The sequence below is a fragment of the Scleropages formosus genome, chromosome 16, assembly GCF_900964775.1.
Source record: "Scleropages formosus chromosome 16, fSclFor1.1, whole genome shotgun sequence".
Lineage (NCBI taxonomy): Eukaryota > Metazoa > Chordata > Actinopteri > Osteoglossiformes > Osteoglossidae > Scleropages > Scleropages formosus.
Genome location: NC_041821.1, coordinates 962,850 through 979,009, shown reverse-complemented (window position 1 = coordinate 979,009; position 16,160 = coordinate 962,850). Strand labels below are relative to the sequence as shown.

Here is a 16,160-nt window from a genome sequence, read left to right as displayed (position 1 = left end):
CACTGCACCACCACATCCCCCATGGCATACTTACATTTACATTTATTCACTTAGCAGAGGCTTTTCTCCAAAGCAACTTACAATGAACACTATGCAGTGTCACTAGCCCACACACATTATTCACCAAGGTAACTACACTGCTAGATACACTACTTACAAGGAGCTACTCATCCATCCATCCATCCATCCATCAGTGAAACACACTCACACACACTAAGGAGGAAGCTGAACAGCATGTCTTTGGACTGTGGGAGGAAACCAGAGCACCCAGAGGAAACCCACACAGACACAGGGAGAACATGCAAACTCCACACAGACTGATGGGGATTGAACCCATGTTCTCTCACACCACCCAGGCACCATGAGACAGCAGCACTACTTGCTGTTCCACCGTCCTTATAGCTCTGTAAATGTATTGTATTATGATAGCCGGTAGTCAACTGTCTTCTATGTGATGTGTTAGTTTTTCTTGCCTTATGCCTGTGTTAAAGCTCTCTGTGTCACTGCATATATAATGTATTCAATGTATAAAAATACATTGAATTGAATTGAATTGAATTTCTCTCTGAGATGTATGTCGCTTTGGAGAAGAACGTCTGATAAATGAATAAATGTACATGTAAATTTATGGTAACATGACTCTTTGCATCCTGACAGAATGTATGCTTTTTTACCTAGTTATTTATACAATGTAACTGAGCTATCAGTTTTTATTTTCAACAGATTTATATTTCATAAGGCGGCACTGGACATATCTGACATGGAGAAAATTTAATTTGAAATTTGAAGTGAATTGTAAAACAGTAGCCATATCATTACAAAGCACAGATTTTTTAATTTTCATATTTTAATCTGAGTTAATTTCTGTTAGAAAATCCCATTTAAATTACATAATAAGCGATAAAGAGGATTCTTTCAAGAACTAGCAAAGAGCCGATACTCAGCATATTCAGTCATGCAAGGAACAGCTTTGCTGTACGTCATTTTAGAAGGTGCAGAGTTTGTGTTGCTGTAAAGATTTGTTTTAATTTTCATACCATTAGGTCTGCATGATTCTACTAACGTCAGATGCAGACGTCAGGGTCACATTCTTCATTCAGCGTGTACAGCCATGCAGGTGAGCGTGCCCCACCTAAGGCTGAGTATAAAAAGTCACACACCCACAACAAAACACATCACACGACACACAGCACATGTATGTGACAGGTACACAGGTGACTGTATATGCACAGACGGCAGTAATAGGACAGCAGTAAGAAGACAAGTCAGAGGACAGCAGTAAAACCACTGCAGCTGAGAAGGTCCTGGAGAACCATTAAGGGTCATATAAACATCACAATCACCTTGAAGCGACAGAAATCTCATCTTCTCAAAGCAAGAAGAACATAAAACATCCCAAAGGAAAGAGGTGAGAGCTTTGTCAAAATATATAAATGTGTCCGCTGATTGTTTTTACATTAAAAATTTCGTACCTTTGCTCCTCACACCAAGAGGAATACATACCTGTACAACATGAAATATTGTTTCACCAATAACTGTGCCAGTGCTTTGCTATTTATATTACATGGTATCTGCATTATTTTTGTCCTTTTAATGATATCAAGGAATTGACTTCAAGGATTGAGAATGTAACTAAAAATGCAACCAGTCACCTGTAGGCCTATATGTATACGCTCTTCAAAATGAACTTTTATACAAAATTTCTTATATTGAAATCATTTTTAACATTTAATGTATCAATCATATGTAACATTTAATGTAGTGGAACAGCTGTGAGTAACTATGCCAGTATCTGTTTTTGGGCGGCACGGTGGCACTGCGAGTAGCCTGGGTGGTGCGAAAGAATGTGTCTTCGATCCCTGCTCAGCCTGTGTGGAGTTTGTATGTTCTCCCTGTGTTTGTGTGGGTTTCCTCCCAAAGACATGCTGTTCAGGTTCACCCGCAGTGTGTGAGTGACAGAGAGAGAGCGTATGTTCCACTGATGTATGGATGCGTGACCCAGTGTAAGTAGTGTATCTAGCAGTGTAAGTCACCGTGGTGAATAAGGTGTGTGGGCTGATAGTAACACTACATAGAGTTCATTGGAAGTCGCTTTGGAGAAAAGTGTCCGCAAAATATATAAATGTAATGTAATAACAAACCGCCACTACTTTGTGATGCCCAACAAAACATTAAGTGTCTACAGCAGTTTGTCGGCTTGTGGTGACGTGAGCCCGAAGTAGAACAAAGACTTGGTTCTTTTCAGTCAGACCACGTTGCTGTTAACAATCATGACCGAAACTAAAGTGGAAATTATCGCTTTCCATGTTTCTCTCTGTTATAAATACTGTAGTTACATTTATAATAATAATAATAATAATAATAATAATAATAATAATAATAATAATAAATATGTTTTTGTGTATCCAGAAGTGTTTCTTTAATGTTTTTTATGCATAGAAAAGTACATAATATACCAAATACTATGACAAATATTTGACAAACTCACGTTTGATACCCACCATACCTGACTGTTCTGACTTATGAACAGACCTGACTTGAAGACAGACTGAGGAACGGAACTCGTGTAATCCGAAGACTGCCTGTACAGAATATAACATATGCAGTGACAGAAACATAATAGTATGCATGAAGTTGTAGAATGTGCTATATTTAAGCCCAGCATTACCTAGACTCCTTTGTACAGACAGCCTCCATGGGCTACACTCCACAGGTTCAGTACTCTTTCTGAAATTCTTTAAAACCACATGTCACATGGACAGCTGTGATATTGTCCTTTTGAAAGGACATATTTGTCTTGATAGCGCCGAATTAAGAAACACGGTTTTAAAATCTAGTCGTAAACCACTTTCTCCATGCAGTCATGTCTGCTGTAGAGAAGTAAATATATTGTAGTGACCCGAAGGAGTTTGGAACCACACTAGGGGTAATTCCAAGAGGGCTGGAATTTATTGAAGTCCTATACAATAAGACGGACTGCTGTCTCATCTGCAGCCAACGACAGTGACAACAAAGACAAGTCTAGCAGAGCACCCAACTAGCACACACCCAACTGTCACAGCTCCTCTCTCTCAACTCCCTCACACACTCCACAACCACACCCCAAGACAAAGAACTGGCTAAAACTCAGCCGTGACAACCAACCATTTACAATTATATAACAAATTATACCAGAAGGTATTACAAAATTCACTTCCTAGTGTCTTTGACAGAAGGGGGCGTGGTGGCGCAGTGGGTTGGACCACGGTCTTGCTTTCTGGTGGGTCTGGGGTTTGAGTCCCGCTTGGGATGCCTTGTGATGGACTGGCGTCCTGTCCTGGGTATGTCCCCGCCCCCTCCGGCCTTACGCCCTGTGTTGCTGGGTAGGCTCCGGTTCCCCGCGACCCCATATGGGAGAAGCGGTTCAGAAAATGTGCGTGCGTGTGTGTGTGTGTGTGTGTGTGTGTGTGTGTGTGTGTGTGTGTGTGTGTGTGTGTGTTTTTATTCTGGGGGTGTGGTGGCGCAGTGGGTCCTGCTCTCCAGTGGGTCTGAGGTTCAAGTCCCGCTTGGGGTGCCTTGCGACGGACTGGCGTCCTGTCCTGGGTGTGTCCCCTCCCCCTTCGGCCTTACGCCCTGTGTTGCCGGGTGGGCTCCGATTCCCCGTGACCCCGTATGGGATAAGCGGTTCAGAAAATGCGTGTGTGTTTTTATTCTATGTTCGTCACTTTGGGCTAATTTACTTTTTGGGTTGTTCCTACAGCTTTTCTCTTGCGTGCAGTACTGTCACCCTCTTAACTTATGTCAAGCTCAGTCAAATATTGAGCATAACCCAAATCCTAACCCTAACCCTACGCTCAGTTGAACTATGGTTGTACTGACACAGGCCTTTTATTGCTGTGCTGTGTACGTTACAGCTGCTTACATTTGATTGTTTGAAACTTTTTCAATTTAAGGTGTGATAAACCTTAAAAAAAATGTATGGCTTAGTGTTGAAAATTTGTCTTGATAATAAGAAAAACTTCCCGGGGGGGCGCGGTGGTGTGGGTCCTGCTCTCCGGTGTGTCTGGAGTTCAAGTTCCGCTTGGGGTGCCTTGTGATGGACTGGCGTCCCGTCCTGGGTGTGTCCCCTCCCCCTCCAGCCTCATGCCCTGCATTGCTGGGTTAGGCTCTGGCTCCCCACGACCCTGCATGGGACAAGCAGCTCAGAAAGTGTGTGTGTGTGTGTGTGTGCGTGTGTGTGTGTGTGTGTGTGTGTGTGTGTGATGAGAAAAACTAGTCAGCAAGTTACACAGCATACATTGAAAAGCAATACAATTTACTCTATAACAAACCGCCTGGCTTGTGCAATCTTTATGTACTGTCAGCATATCAAATTGGAACACAATACTTAGGGAAGTAATAACATTTGATCAATGTACAAATACAAACAACACAAATTATTGGCTTTGAAGCATAGGAAAACAGTCCTTAACACTGTAATCATACTATTAGTCAACACTGAGCACTTGACACTGCACTCATATAAATACTAAACATGGAGCTCTTCACGCTGAACTCGTATTAATACTAAAGAAAGTGTTCACATTGCAGGTGACGAGAACTTCTTGCCACTATGTGGACGGTGGGGAGATTCGCACTCTTTCTTTTGACTGGTAAGGATAAAGAGCCATGAAATGATTCCTTCAACAATTCACACCTTCAGCATCATGAACATAAATTTAACATATTATTAAATAAGCAAAATGGAAAATATATAGAATCAATCTGGAATCTACTGAACTGAGGATATCCAATAAAAAGATTTTGAAAAAATGTTAAACTTCAAGACTAAGATAAACAAATTCTACATGGTTTAACATAGTATAAAGTATACATCGAAAAATGTAAAAGCACAAAGGCTTAAATTAAAATTTAAAACTAATGTTTGCACATTGCTCTCAAGCCACAGCAATAAAAGGCCAAAATACAAACGAAACGACTACAACTCCAACGGCAACCGAAAACACAACCACTCCGACCACAACAGTGACATCAGGTACTACAGAAATGATTACAATGACAACGACAACCGAAAGCACAACCACGCCGACCACTACTGCGACGTCAACTACAACTGAAACGACTACTACTCCAACGACAACCGAAAGCACAACCACTCCGACCACTACTGCAACGTCAACTACTCCTGAAATGACTACAACTCCCACAACAACCGAAACCACAAACACTCCAACCACGACCGCGACGTCAACCACTACTGAAACGACTACAACTCCCACAACAACCGAAAGCACAACCACTCCGACCACTACCTCTGCGTCAACTACTACTGAAATGACTACACCTCCCTCGACAACTGAAACCACCACCACGCTGAGCACTGCCGCGATATCAACAGCTACTGCAACGACTACAACTCCCACGACAACCGAAAGCATCACCACGCCGACCACTACCGCGACTTCAACTACTTCTGAAACGACGTCAACTCCCACGACAACCGAAACCACCACCACGCCGACCACTGCTGCGGTGTCACCCACTTCCGCGACGTCAACTATTACTGAAATGACTACAACTCCCATGACAACCGAAAGCACAACCACGCCGACCACTACCGTGGCCTCAGCTACTACTGAAACGACCACCACGCTGACTACTGCTGCGGCGTCAACCACTTCCACGACGTCAACCACTACTGAAACGACAACTCCCATGACAACTGAAAGCATAACCACGCCAACCACTACTGCGACGTCAACTTCTACTGCAACTACTACAACTCCCACAACAATCGAAAGCACAACCACCACGCCGACCACTGCCGCGGCGTCAACCACTTCCACGACGTCAACTACTACTGCAACGACTACAATTCCCACGAGAACTGAAACCACCACCACGCCGACTACTGCCGCAGCGTCAACCACTTCTGCGACGTCAACTACTACAGCAAGGACAACAACTCCCACGATAACCGAAAGCATAACCACGCCAACCACTACTGCAACGTCAACTACAACTGAAACGACTACTACTCCAACGACAACCGAAAGCACAACCACTCCGACCACTACCGCAACGTCAACTACTCCTGAAATGACTACAACTCCCACAACAACCGAAAGCACAACCACTCCGACCACTACCGCGACGTCAACCACTACTGAAATGATTACACCTCCCACGACAACCGAAACCACAAACACTCCAACCACGACCGCGACGTCAACCACTACTGAAACGACTACAACTCCCACAACAACCGAAAGCATAACCACACCAACCACTACTGCAACGTCAACTTCTACTGAAACTACTACAACTCCCACGACAACCGGAACCACCACCACGCCGACCACTGCTGCGGCATCACCCACTACCGCGACGTCAACTACTACAGCAACGACTACAACTCCCACAACAACCGAAAGCACAACCACTCCGACCACTACCTCTGCGTCAACCACTACTGAAACGACCACAACTCCCACAACAACCGAAAGCATAACCACACCAACCACTACTGCAACGTCAACTTCTACTGAAACTACTACAACTCCCACGACAACCGGAACCACCACCACGCCGACCACTGCTGCGGCATCACCCACTACCGCGATGTCAACTACTACTGAAACGACAACAACTCCCACGACAATCGGAACCACCACCACGCCGACCACTGCTGCGGCATCACCCACTACCGCGACGTCAACTACTACAGCAACGACAACAACTCCCACGACAACCCAAAGCACAACAGCTCCGACCACTACCTCTGCGTCAACTACTACTGAAACGACAACAACTCCCACGACAACCGAAACCACCACCATGCCGAACACTGCCGCGACGTCAACCACTACTGCAACGACTACAACTCCCACGACAACCGGAACCACCACCACGCCGACGACTGCCGCGGTGTCAACCACTTCTGCGACGTCAACTACTACAGCAACGACAACAACTCCCACGATAACCGAAAGCATAACCACGCCAACCACTACTGCGACGTCAACTACAACTGAAACGACTACTACTCCAACGACAACCGAAAGCACAACCACTCCGACCACTACCGCAACGTCAACTACTCCTGAAATGACTACAACTCCCACGACAACCGAAACCACAAACACTCCAACCACGACCGCGACGTCAACCACTACTGAAACGACTACAACTCCCACAACAACCGAAAGCACAACCACTCCGACCACTACCTCTGCGTCAATCACTACTGAAATGACTACAACTCCCACGACAACCGGAACCACCACCATGCCGAACACTGCCGCGACGTCAACCACTACTGCAACGACTACAACTCCCACGACAACCGGAACCACCACCATGCCGACCACTGCCGCGACGTCAACCACTACTGAAACGACTACAACTCCCACAACAACCGAAAGCATAACCACACCAACCACTACTGCAACGTCAACTTCTACTGAAACTACTACAACTCCCACGACAACCGGAACCACCACCACGCCGACCACTGCTGCGGCATCACCCACTACCGGAACGTCAACGACTTCTGAAATGACTACAACTCCCACGAGAACCGAAACCACCACCACGCCGACCACTGCTGCGGCATCACCCACTACCGCAACGTCAACTACTAAAGCAACGACTACAACTCCCACAACAACCGAAAGCACAACCACTCCGACCACTACCTCTGCGTCAACCACTACTGAAACGACCACAACTCCCACAACAACCGAAAGCATAACCACACCAACCACTACTGCAACGTCAACTTCTACTGAAACTACTACAACTCCCACGACAACCGGAACCACCACCACGCCGACCACTGCTGCGGCATCACCCACTACCGCGATGTCAACTACTACTGAAACGACAACAACTCCCACGACAACCGGAACCACCACCACGCCGACCACTGCTGCGGCATCACCCACTACCGCGACGTCAACTACTACAGCAACGACAACAACTCCCACGACAACCCAAAGCACAACAGCTCCGACCACTACCTCTGCGTCAACTACTACTGAAACGACAACAACTCCCACGACAACCGAAACCACCACCATGCCGAACACTGCCGCGACGTCAACCACTACTGCAACGACTACAACTCCCACGACAACCGGAACCACCACCATGCCGACCACTGCCGCGACGTCAACCACTACTGAAACAACCACAACTCCCACAACAACCGAAAGCATAACCACACCAACCACTACTGCAACGTCAACTTCTACTGAAACGACCACAACTCCCACAACAACCGAAAGCATAACCACTCCGACCACTACCTCTGCGTCAACCACTACTGAAACGACCACAACTCCCAGAACAACCGAAAGCATAACCACACCAACCACTACCGCGACGTCAACTTCTACTGAAACTACTACAACTCCCACGACAACCGGAACCACCACCACGCCGACGACTGCCGCGGTGTCAACCACTTCTGCGACGTCAACTACTACAGCAACGACAACAACTCCCACGATAACCGAAAGCATAACCACGCCAACCACTACTGCGACGTCAACTACAACTGAAACGACTACTACTCCAACGACAACCGAAAGCACAACCACTCCGACCACTACCGCAACGTCAACTACACCTGAAATGACTACAACTCCCACGACAACCGAAACCACAAACACTCCAACCACGACCGCGACGTCAACCACTACTGAAACGACTACAACTCCCACAACAACCGAAAGCACAACCACTCCGACCACTACCTCTGCGTCAACCACTACTGAAATGACTACAACTCCCACGACAACCGGAACCACCACCATGCCGAACACTGCCGCGACGTCAACCACTACTGCAACGACTACAAAGCCCACGACAACCGGAACCACCACCATGCCGACCACTGCCGCGACGTCAACCACTACTGAAACAACCACAACTCCCACAACAACCGAAAGCATAACCACACCAACCACTACTGCAACGTCAACTTCTACTGAAACTACTACAACTCCCACGACAACCGGAACCACAACCACGCCGACCACTGCTGCGGCATCACCCACTACCGGAACGTCAACGACTACTGAAATGACAACAACTCCCACGACAATCGAAACCACAACCACCACGCCGACCACTGCCGCGGCGTCAACCACTTCCACGATGTCAACTACTACTGCAACGACTACAACTCCCACGACAACCCAAAGCACAACAGCTCCAACCACTACCGCGACGTCAACTACTACAGCAACGACAACAACTCCCACGACAACCGAAACCACCACCATGCCGACCACTGCCGCGACGTCAACCACTACTGAAACGACCACAACTCCCATGACAACCGAAACCACCACCACGGCGACGACTGCCGCGATGTCAACAGCTACAGCAACGACAACAACTCAAACAACAACCGAAAGCATAACCACACCAACCACTACCGCGACGTCAACTTCTACTGCAACTACTACAACTCCCACGACAATCGAAACCACAACCACCACGCCGACCACTGCCGCGGCGTCAACCACTTCCACGACGTCAACTACTACAGCAACGACAACAACTCCCACGACAACCCAAAGCACAACAGCTCCGACCACTACCGCGACGTCAACTACGACTGCAACGACTAAAACTCCCACGACAATCGAAACCACCACCACCACGCCGACTACTGCCGTGGCGTCAACCACTTCTGCGACGTCAACTACTACAGCAACGACTACAACTCCCATGACAACCGAAACCACCACCATGCCGACCACTACCGCGACGTCAACCACTACTGAAATGACCACAACTCCCTTGACAACCGAAACCACCACCACGGCGACCACTGCCGCGATGTCAACAGCTACAGCAATGACCACAACTCCCACAACAACCGAAAGCATAACCACACCAACCACTACTGCAACGTCAACTTCTACTGAAACTACTACAACTCCCACGACAACCGGAACCACCACCACGCCGACCACTGCTGCGGCATCACCCACTACCGCGATGTCAACTACTACTGAAACGACAACAACTCCCACGACAATCGGAACCACCACCACGCCGACCACTGCTGCGGCATCACCCACTACCGCGACGTCAACTACTACAGCAACGACAACAACTCCCACGACAACCCAAAGCACAACAGCTCCGACCACTACCTCTGCGTCAACTACTACTGAAACGACAACAACTCCCACGACAACCGAAACCACCACCATGCCGAACACTGCCGCGACGTCAACCACTACTGCAACGACTACAACTCCCACGACAACCGGAACCACCACCATGCCGACCACTGCCGCGACGTCAACCACTACTGAAACAACCACAACTCCCACAACAACCGAAAGCATAACCACACCAACCACTACTGCAACGTCAACTTCTACTGAAACGACCACAACTCCCACAACAACCGAAAGCATAACCACTCCGACCACTACCTCTGCGTCAACCACTACTGAAACGACCACAACTCCCAGAACAACCGAAAGCATAACCACACCAACCACTACCGCGACGTCAACTTCTACTGAAACTACTACAACTCCCACGACAACCGGAACCACCACCACGCCGACGACTGCCGCGGTGTCAACCACTTCTGCGACGTCAACTACTACAGCAACGACAACAACTCCCACGATAACCGAAAGCATAACCACGCCAACCACTACTGCGACGTCAACTACAACTGAAACGACTACTACTCCAACGACAGCCGAAAGCACAACCACTCCGACCACTACCGCAACGTCAACTACTCCTGAAATGACTACAACTCCCACGACAACCGAAACCACAAACACTCCAACCACGACCGCGACGTCAACCACTACTGAAACGACTACAACTCCCACAACAACCGAAAGCACAACCACTCCGACCACTACCTCTGCGTCAACCACTACTGAAATGACTACAACTCCCACGACAACCGGAACCACCACCATGCCGAACACTGCCGCGACGTCAACCACTACTGCAACGACTACAAAGCCCACGACAACCGGAACCACCACCATGCCGACCACTGCCGCGACGTCAACCACTACTGAAACAACCACAACTCCCACAACAACCGAAAGCATAACCACACCAACCACTACTGCAACGTCAACTTCTACTGAAACTACTACAACTCCCACGACAACCGGAACCACAACCACGCCGACCACTGCTGCGGCATCACCCACTACCGGAACGTCAACGACTACTGAAATGACAACAACTCCCACGACAGTCGAAACCACAACCACCACGCCGACCACTGCCGCGGCGTCAACCACTTCCACGATGTCAACTACTACTGCAACGACTACAACTCCCACGACAACCCAAAGCACAACAGCTCCAACCACTACCGCGACGTCAACTACTACAGCAACGACAACAACTCCTACGACAACCGAAACCACCACCATGCCGACCACTGCCGCGACGTCAACCACTACTGAAACGACCACAACTCCCATGACAACCGAAACCACCACCACGGCGACGACTGCCGCGATGTCAACAGCTACAGCAACGACAACAACTCAAACAACAACCGAAAGCATAACCACGCCAACCACTACTGCGACGTCAACTTCTACTGCAACTACTACAACTCCCACGACAATCGAAACCACAACCACCACGCCGACCACTGCCGCGGCGTCAACCACTTCCACGACGTCAACTACTACAGCAACGACAACAACTCCCACGACAACCCAAAGCACAACAGCTCCGACCACTACCGCGACGTCAACTACGACTGCAACGACTAAAACTCCCACGACAATCGAAACCACCACCACCACGCCGACTACTGCCGTGGCGTCAACCACTTCTGCGACGTCAACTACTACAGCAACGACTACAACTCCCATGACAACCGAAACCACCACCATGCCGACCACTACCGCGACGTCAACCACTACTGAAATGACCACAACTCCCTTGACAACCGAAACCACCACCACGGTGACCACTGCCGCGATGTCAACAGCTACAGCAATGACCACAACTCCCACAACAACCGAAAGCATAACCACGCCAACCACTACTGCGACGTCAACTTCTACTGCAACTACTACAACTCCCACGACAACCGGAACCACCACCACGCCGACCACTGCTGCGGCATCACCCACTACCGCGACGTCAACTACTACTGCAACGACTACAACTCCCACGACAACCGAAACAACCACCACCCTGACAAGTACCACGATGTCAACTACTACTGAAACGACAACAACTCCCACGACAACCGGAACCACCACCATGCCGAACACTGCCGCGACGTCAACCACTACTGCAACGACTACAACTCCCACGACAACCGGAACCACCACCATGCCGACCACTGCCGCGACGTCAACCACTACTGCAACGACTACAACTCCTACGACAACCGGAACCACCACCATGCTGACCACTGCCGCGACGTCAACCACTACTGAAATGACAACTCCCACGACAACTGAAAGCACAACCACGCCGACCACTGCCGCGACTTCAACTACTACTGCAACGACTACAACTCCCACGACAACCCAAAGCACAACAGCTCCAACCACTACCACGACGTCAACTACTTCAGCAACGACAACAACTCCCATGACAACCGAAACCACCACCATGCCGACCACTGCCGCGACGTCAACCACTACTGAAATGACCACAACTCCCTTGACAACCGAAACCACCACCACGGCGACCACTGCCGCGATGTCAACAGCTACAGCAACGACTACAACTCCCACAACAACCGAAAGCACAACCACTCCGACCACTACCTCTGCGTCAACTACTACAGCAACGACAGCAACTCCCACGACAACCGGAACCACCACCATGGCGACCACTGCCGCGACGTCAACCACTACTGAAATGACCACAACTCCCATGACAACCGAAACCACCACCACGGCGACCACTGCTGCGGCATCACCCACTACCGCGACGTCAACTACTACAGCAACGACAACAACTCCCACGACAACCCAAAGCACAACAGCTCCGACCACTACCGTGACGTCAACTACTACAGCAACGACAACAACTCCCACGACAACCGAAACAACCACCACCCTGACAAGTACCACGATGTCAACTACTACTGAAACGACAACAACTCCCACGACAACCGGAACCACCACCATGCCGAACACTGCCGCGACGTCAACCACTACTGCAACGACTACAACTCCTACGACAACCGGAACCACCACCATGACGACCACTGCCGCGACGTCAACCACTACTGAAATGACAACTCCCACGACAACTGAAAGCACAACCACGCCGACCACTGCCGCGACTTCAACTACTACTGCAACGACTACAACTCCCACGACAACCCAAAGCACAACAGCTCCAACCACTACCGCGACGTCAACTACTACAGCAATGACAACAACTCCCACGACAACCGAAACCACCACCATGCCGACCACTGCCGCGACGTCAACCACTACTGAAACGACCACAACTCCCATGACAACCGAAACCACCACCACGGCGACCACTGCCGCGATGTCAACTACTACTGCAACGACTACAACTCCCACGACAACCCAAAGCACAACAGCTCCAACCACTACCGCGACGTCAAGTACTTCAGCAACGACTACAACTCCCACGACAACCCAAAGCACAACAGCTCCAACCACTACCGCGACGTCAACTACTTCAGCAACGACAACAACTCCCATGACAACCGAAACCACCACCATGCCGACCACTGCAGCGACGTCAACCACTACTGAAACGACCACAACTCACATGACAACCGAAACCACCACCACGGCGACGACTGCCGCGATGTCAACAGCTACCGCAACGACAACAACTCCCACAACAACCGAAAGCATAACCACGCCAACCACTACCGCGACGTCAACTTCTACTGCAACTACTACAACTCCCACGACAATCGAAACCACAACCACCACGCCGACCACTGCCGCGGCGTCAACCACTTCCACGACGTCAACTACTACAGCAACGACAACAACTCCCACGACAACCCAAAGCACAACAGCTCCGACCACTACCGCGACGTCAACTACGACTGCAACGACTAAAACTCCCACGACAATCGAAACCACCACCACCACGCCGACTACTGCCGCGGCGTCAACCACTTCTGCGACGTCAACTACTACAGCAACGACTACAACTCCCATGACAACCGAAACCACCACCATGCCGACCACTACCGCGACGTCAACCACTACTGAAATGACCACAACTCCCTTGACAACCGAAACCACCACCACGGCGACCACTGCCGCGATGTCAACAGCTACAGCAACGACCACAACTCCCACAACAACCGAAAGCATAACCACGCCAACCACTACTGCGACGTCAACTTCTACTGCAACTACTACAACTCCCACGACAACCGGAACCACCACCACGCCGACCACTGCTGCGGCATCACCCACTACCGCGACGTCAACTACTACTGCAACGACTACAACTCCCACGACAACCCAAAGCACAACAGCTCCGACCACTACCGTGACGTCAACTACTACAGCAACGACAACAACTCCCACGACAACCGAAACAACCACCACCCTGACAAGTACCACGATGTCAACTACTGCTGAAACGACAACAACTCCCACGACAACCGGAACCACCACCATGCCGAACACTGCCGCGACGTCAACCACTACTGCAACGACTACAACTCCTACGACAACCGGAACCACCACCATGCCGACCACTGCCGCGACGTCAACCACTACTGAAATGACAACTCCCACGACAACTGAAAGCACAACCACGCCGACCACTGCCGCGACTTCAACTACTACTGCAACGACTACAACTCCCACGACAACCCAAAGCACAACAGCTCCAACCACTACCGCGACGTCAACTACTTCAGCAACGACAACAACTCCCATGACAACCGAAACCACCACCATGCCGACCACTGCCGCGACGTCAACCACTACTGAAACGACCACAACTCCCATGACAACCGAAACCACCACCACGGCGACGACTGCCGCGATGTCAACAGCTACAGCAACGACAACAACTCCCACAACAACCGAAAGCATAACCACGCCAACCACTACTGCGACGTCAACTTCTACTGCAACTACTACAACTCCCACGACAATCGAAACCACAACCACCACGCCGACCACTGCCGCGGCGTCAACCACTTCCACGACGTCAACTACTACAGCAACGACAACAACTCCCACGACAACCCAAAGCACAACAGCTCCGACCACTACCGAGACGTCAACTACTACAGCAACGACTACAACTCCCATGACAACCGAAACCACCACCATGCCGACCACTACCGCGACGTCAACCACTACTGAAATGACCACAACTCCCTTGACAACCGAAACCACCACCACGGCGACCACTGCCGCGATGTCAACAGCTACAGCAACGACCACAACTCCCACAACAACCGAAAGCATAACCACGCCAACCACTACTGCGACGTCAACTTCTACTGCAACTACTACAACTCCCACGACAACCGGAACCACCACCACGCCGACCACTGCTGCGGCATCACCCACTACCGCGACGTCAACTACTACTGCAACGACTACAACTCCCACGACAACCGAAACAACCACCACCCTGACAAGTACAACGATGTCAACTACTACTGAAACGACAACCACTCCCACGACAACCGGAACCACCACCATGCCGAACACTGCCGCGACGTCAACCACTACTGCAACGACTACAACTCCTACGACAACCGGAACCACCACCATGCCGACCAGTGCCGCGACGTCAACCACTACTGAAATGACAAATCCCACGACAACCCAAAGCACAACAGCTCCAACCACTACCGCGACGTCAACTACTACAGCAACGACAACAACTCCCATGACAACCGAAACCACCACCATACCGACCACTGCCGCGACGTCAACCACTACTGCAACGACTACAACTCCTACGACAACCGGAACCACCACCATGCCGACCAGTGCCGCGACGTCAACCACTACTGAAATGACAACTCCCACGACAACTGAAAGCACAACCACGCCGACCACTGCCGCGACTTCAACTACTACTGCAACGACAACAACTCCCATGACAACCGAAACCACCACCATGCCGACCACTGCCGCGATGTCAACAGCTACAGCAACGACAAC

The 16,160-nt window shown here is 50.0% G+C and overlaps 3 protein-coding genes and 1 long non-coding RNA gene across 4 annotated transcripts in view; all 4 read left to right on the top strand.

Moving 5' to 3' along the window:
• The first annotated feature begins 1,189 nt into the window (after window positions 1–1,189).
• On the top strand, window positions 1,190–5,104 carry LOC108929981 (uncharacterized). Its single transcript, XR_003798261.1, has 3 exons — window positions 1,190–1,408; window positions 4,570–4,631; window positions 4,922–5,104. It is a non-coding gene; the product is annotated as an uncharacterized LOC108929981 (long non-coding RNA).
• Window positions 5,105–6,321: 1,217 nt separating this feature from the next.
• Window positions 6,322–8,615, top strand: LOC114912438 (mucin-2-like; the record flags this gene model as incomplete). Its single annotated transcript, XM_029259267.1, has 2 exons — window positions 6,322–8,436; window positions 8,574–8,615. Coding segments are annotated over 2 exons (2,157 nt in total), but the record flags the coding sequence as incomplete, so codon positions are not given.
• A 3,366-nt stretch (window positions 8,616–11,981) lies between these two features.
• LOC114912410 (integumentary mucin A.1-like) lies at window positions 11,982–12,621 on the top strand (the record flags this gene model as incomplete). Its single annotated transcript, XM_029259045.1, has 1 exon — window positions 11,982–12,621. A coding segment is annotated over exon 1 (639 nt), but the record flags the coding sequence as incomplete, so codon positions are not given.
• A 1,661-nt stretch (window positions 12,622–14,282) lies between these two features.
• LOC114912437 (salivary glue protein Sgs-3-like) overlaps window positions 14,283–16,160 on the top strand; it is a 6,045-nt gene continuing 4,167 nt past the window's right edge. The window contains exons 1-2 of the mRNA XM_029259266.1: window positions 14,283–14,584; window positions 15,203–15,705. Coding sequence (XP_029115099.1) covers window positions 14,287–14,584; window positions 15,203–15,705 — 801 coding nt within the window. The 5' untranslated portion in view covers window positions 14,283–14,286. The remainder of the gene's footprint in view (window positions 14,585–15,202; window positions 15,706–16,160) is intronic.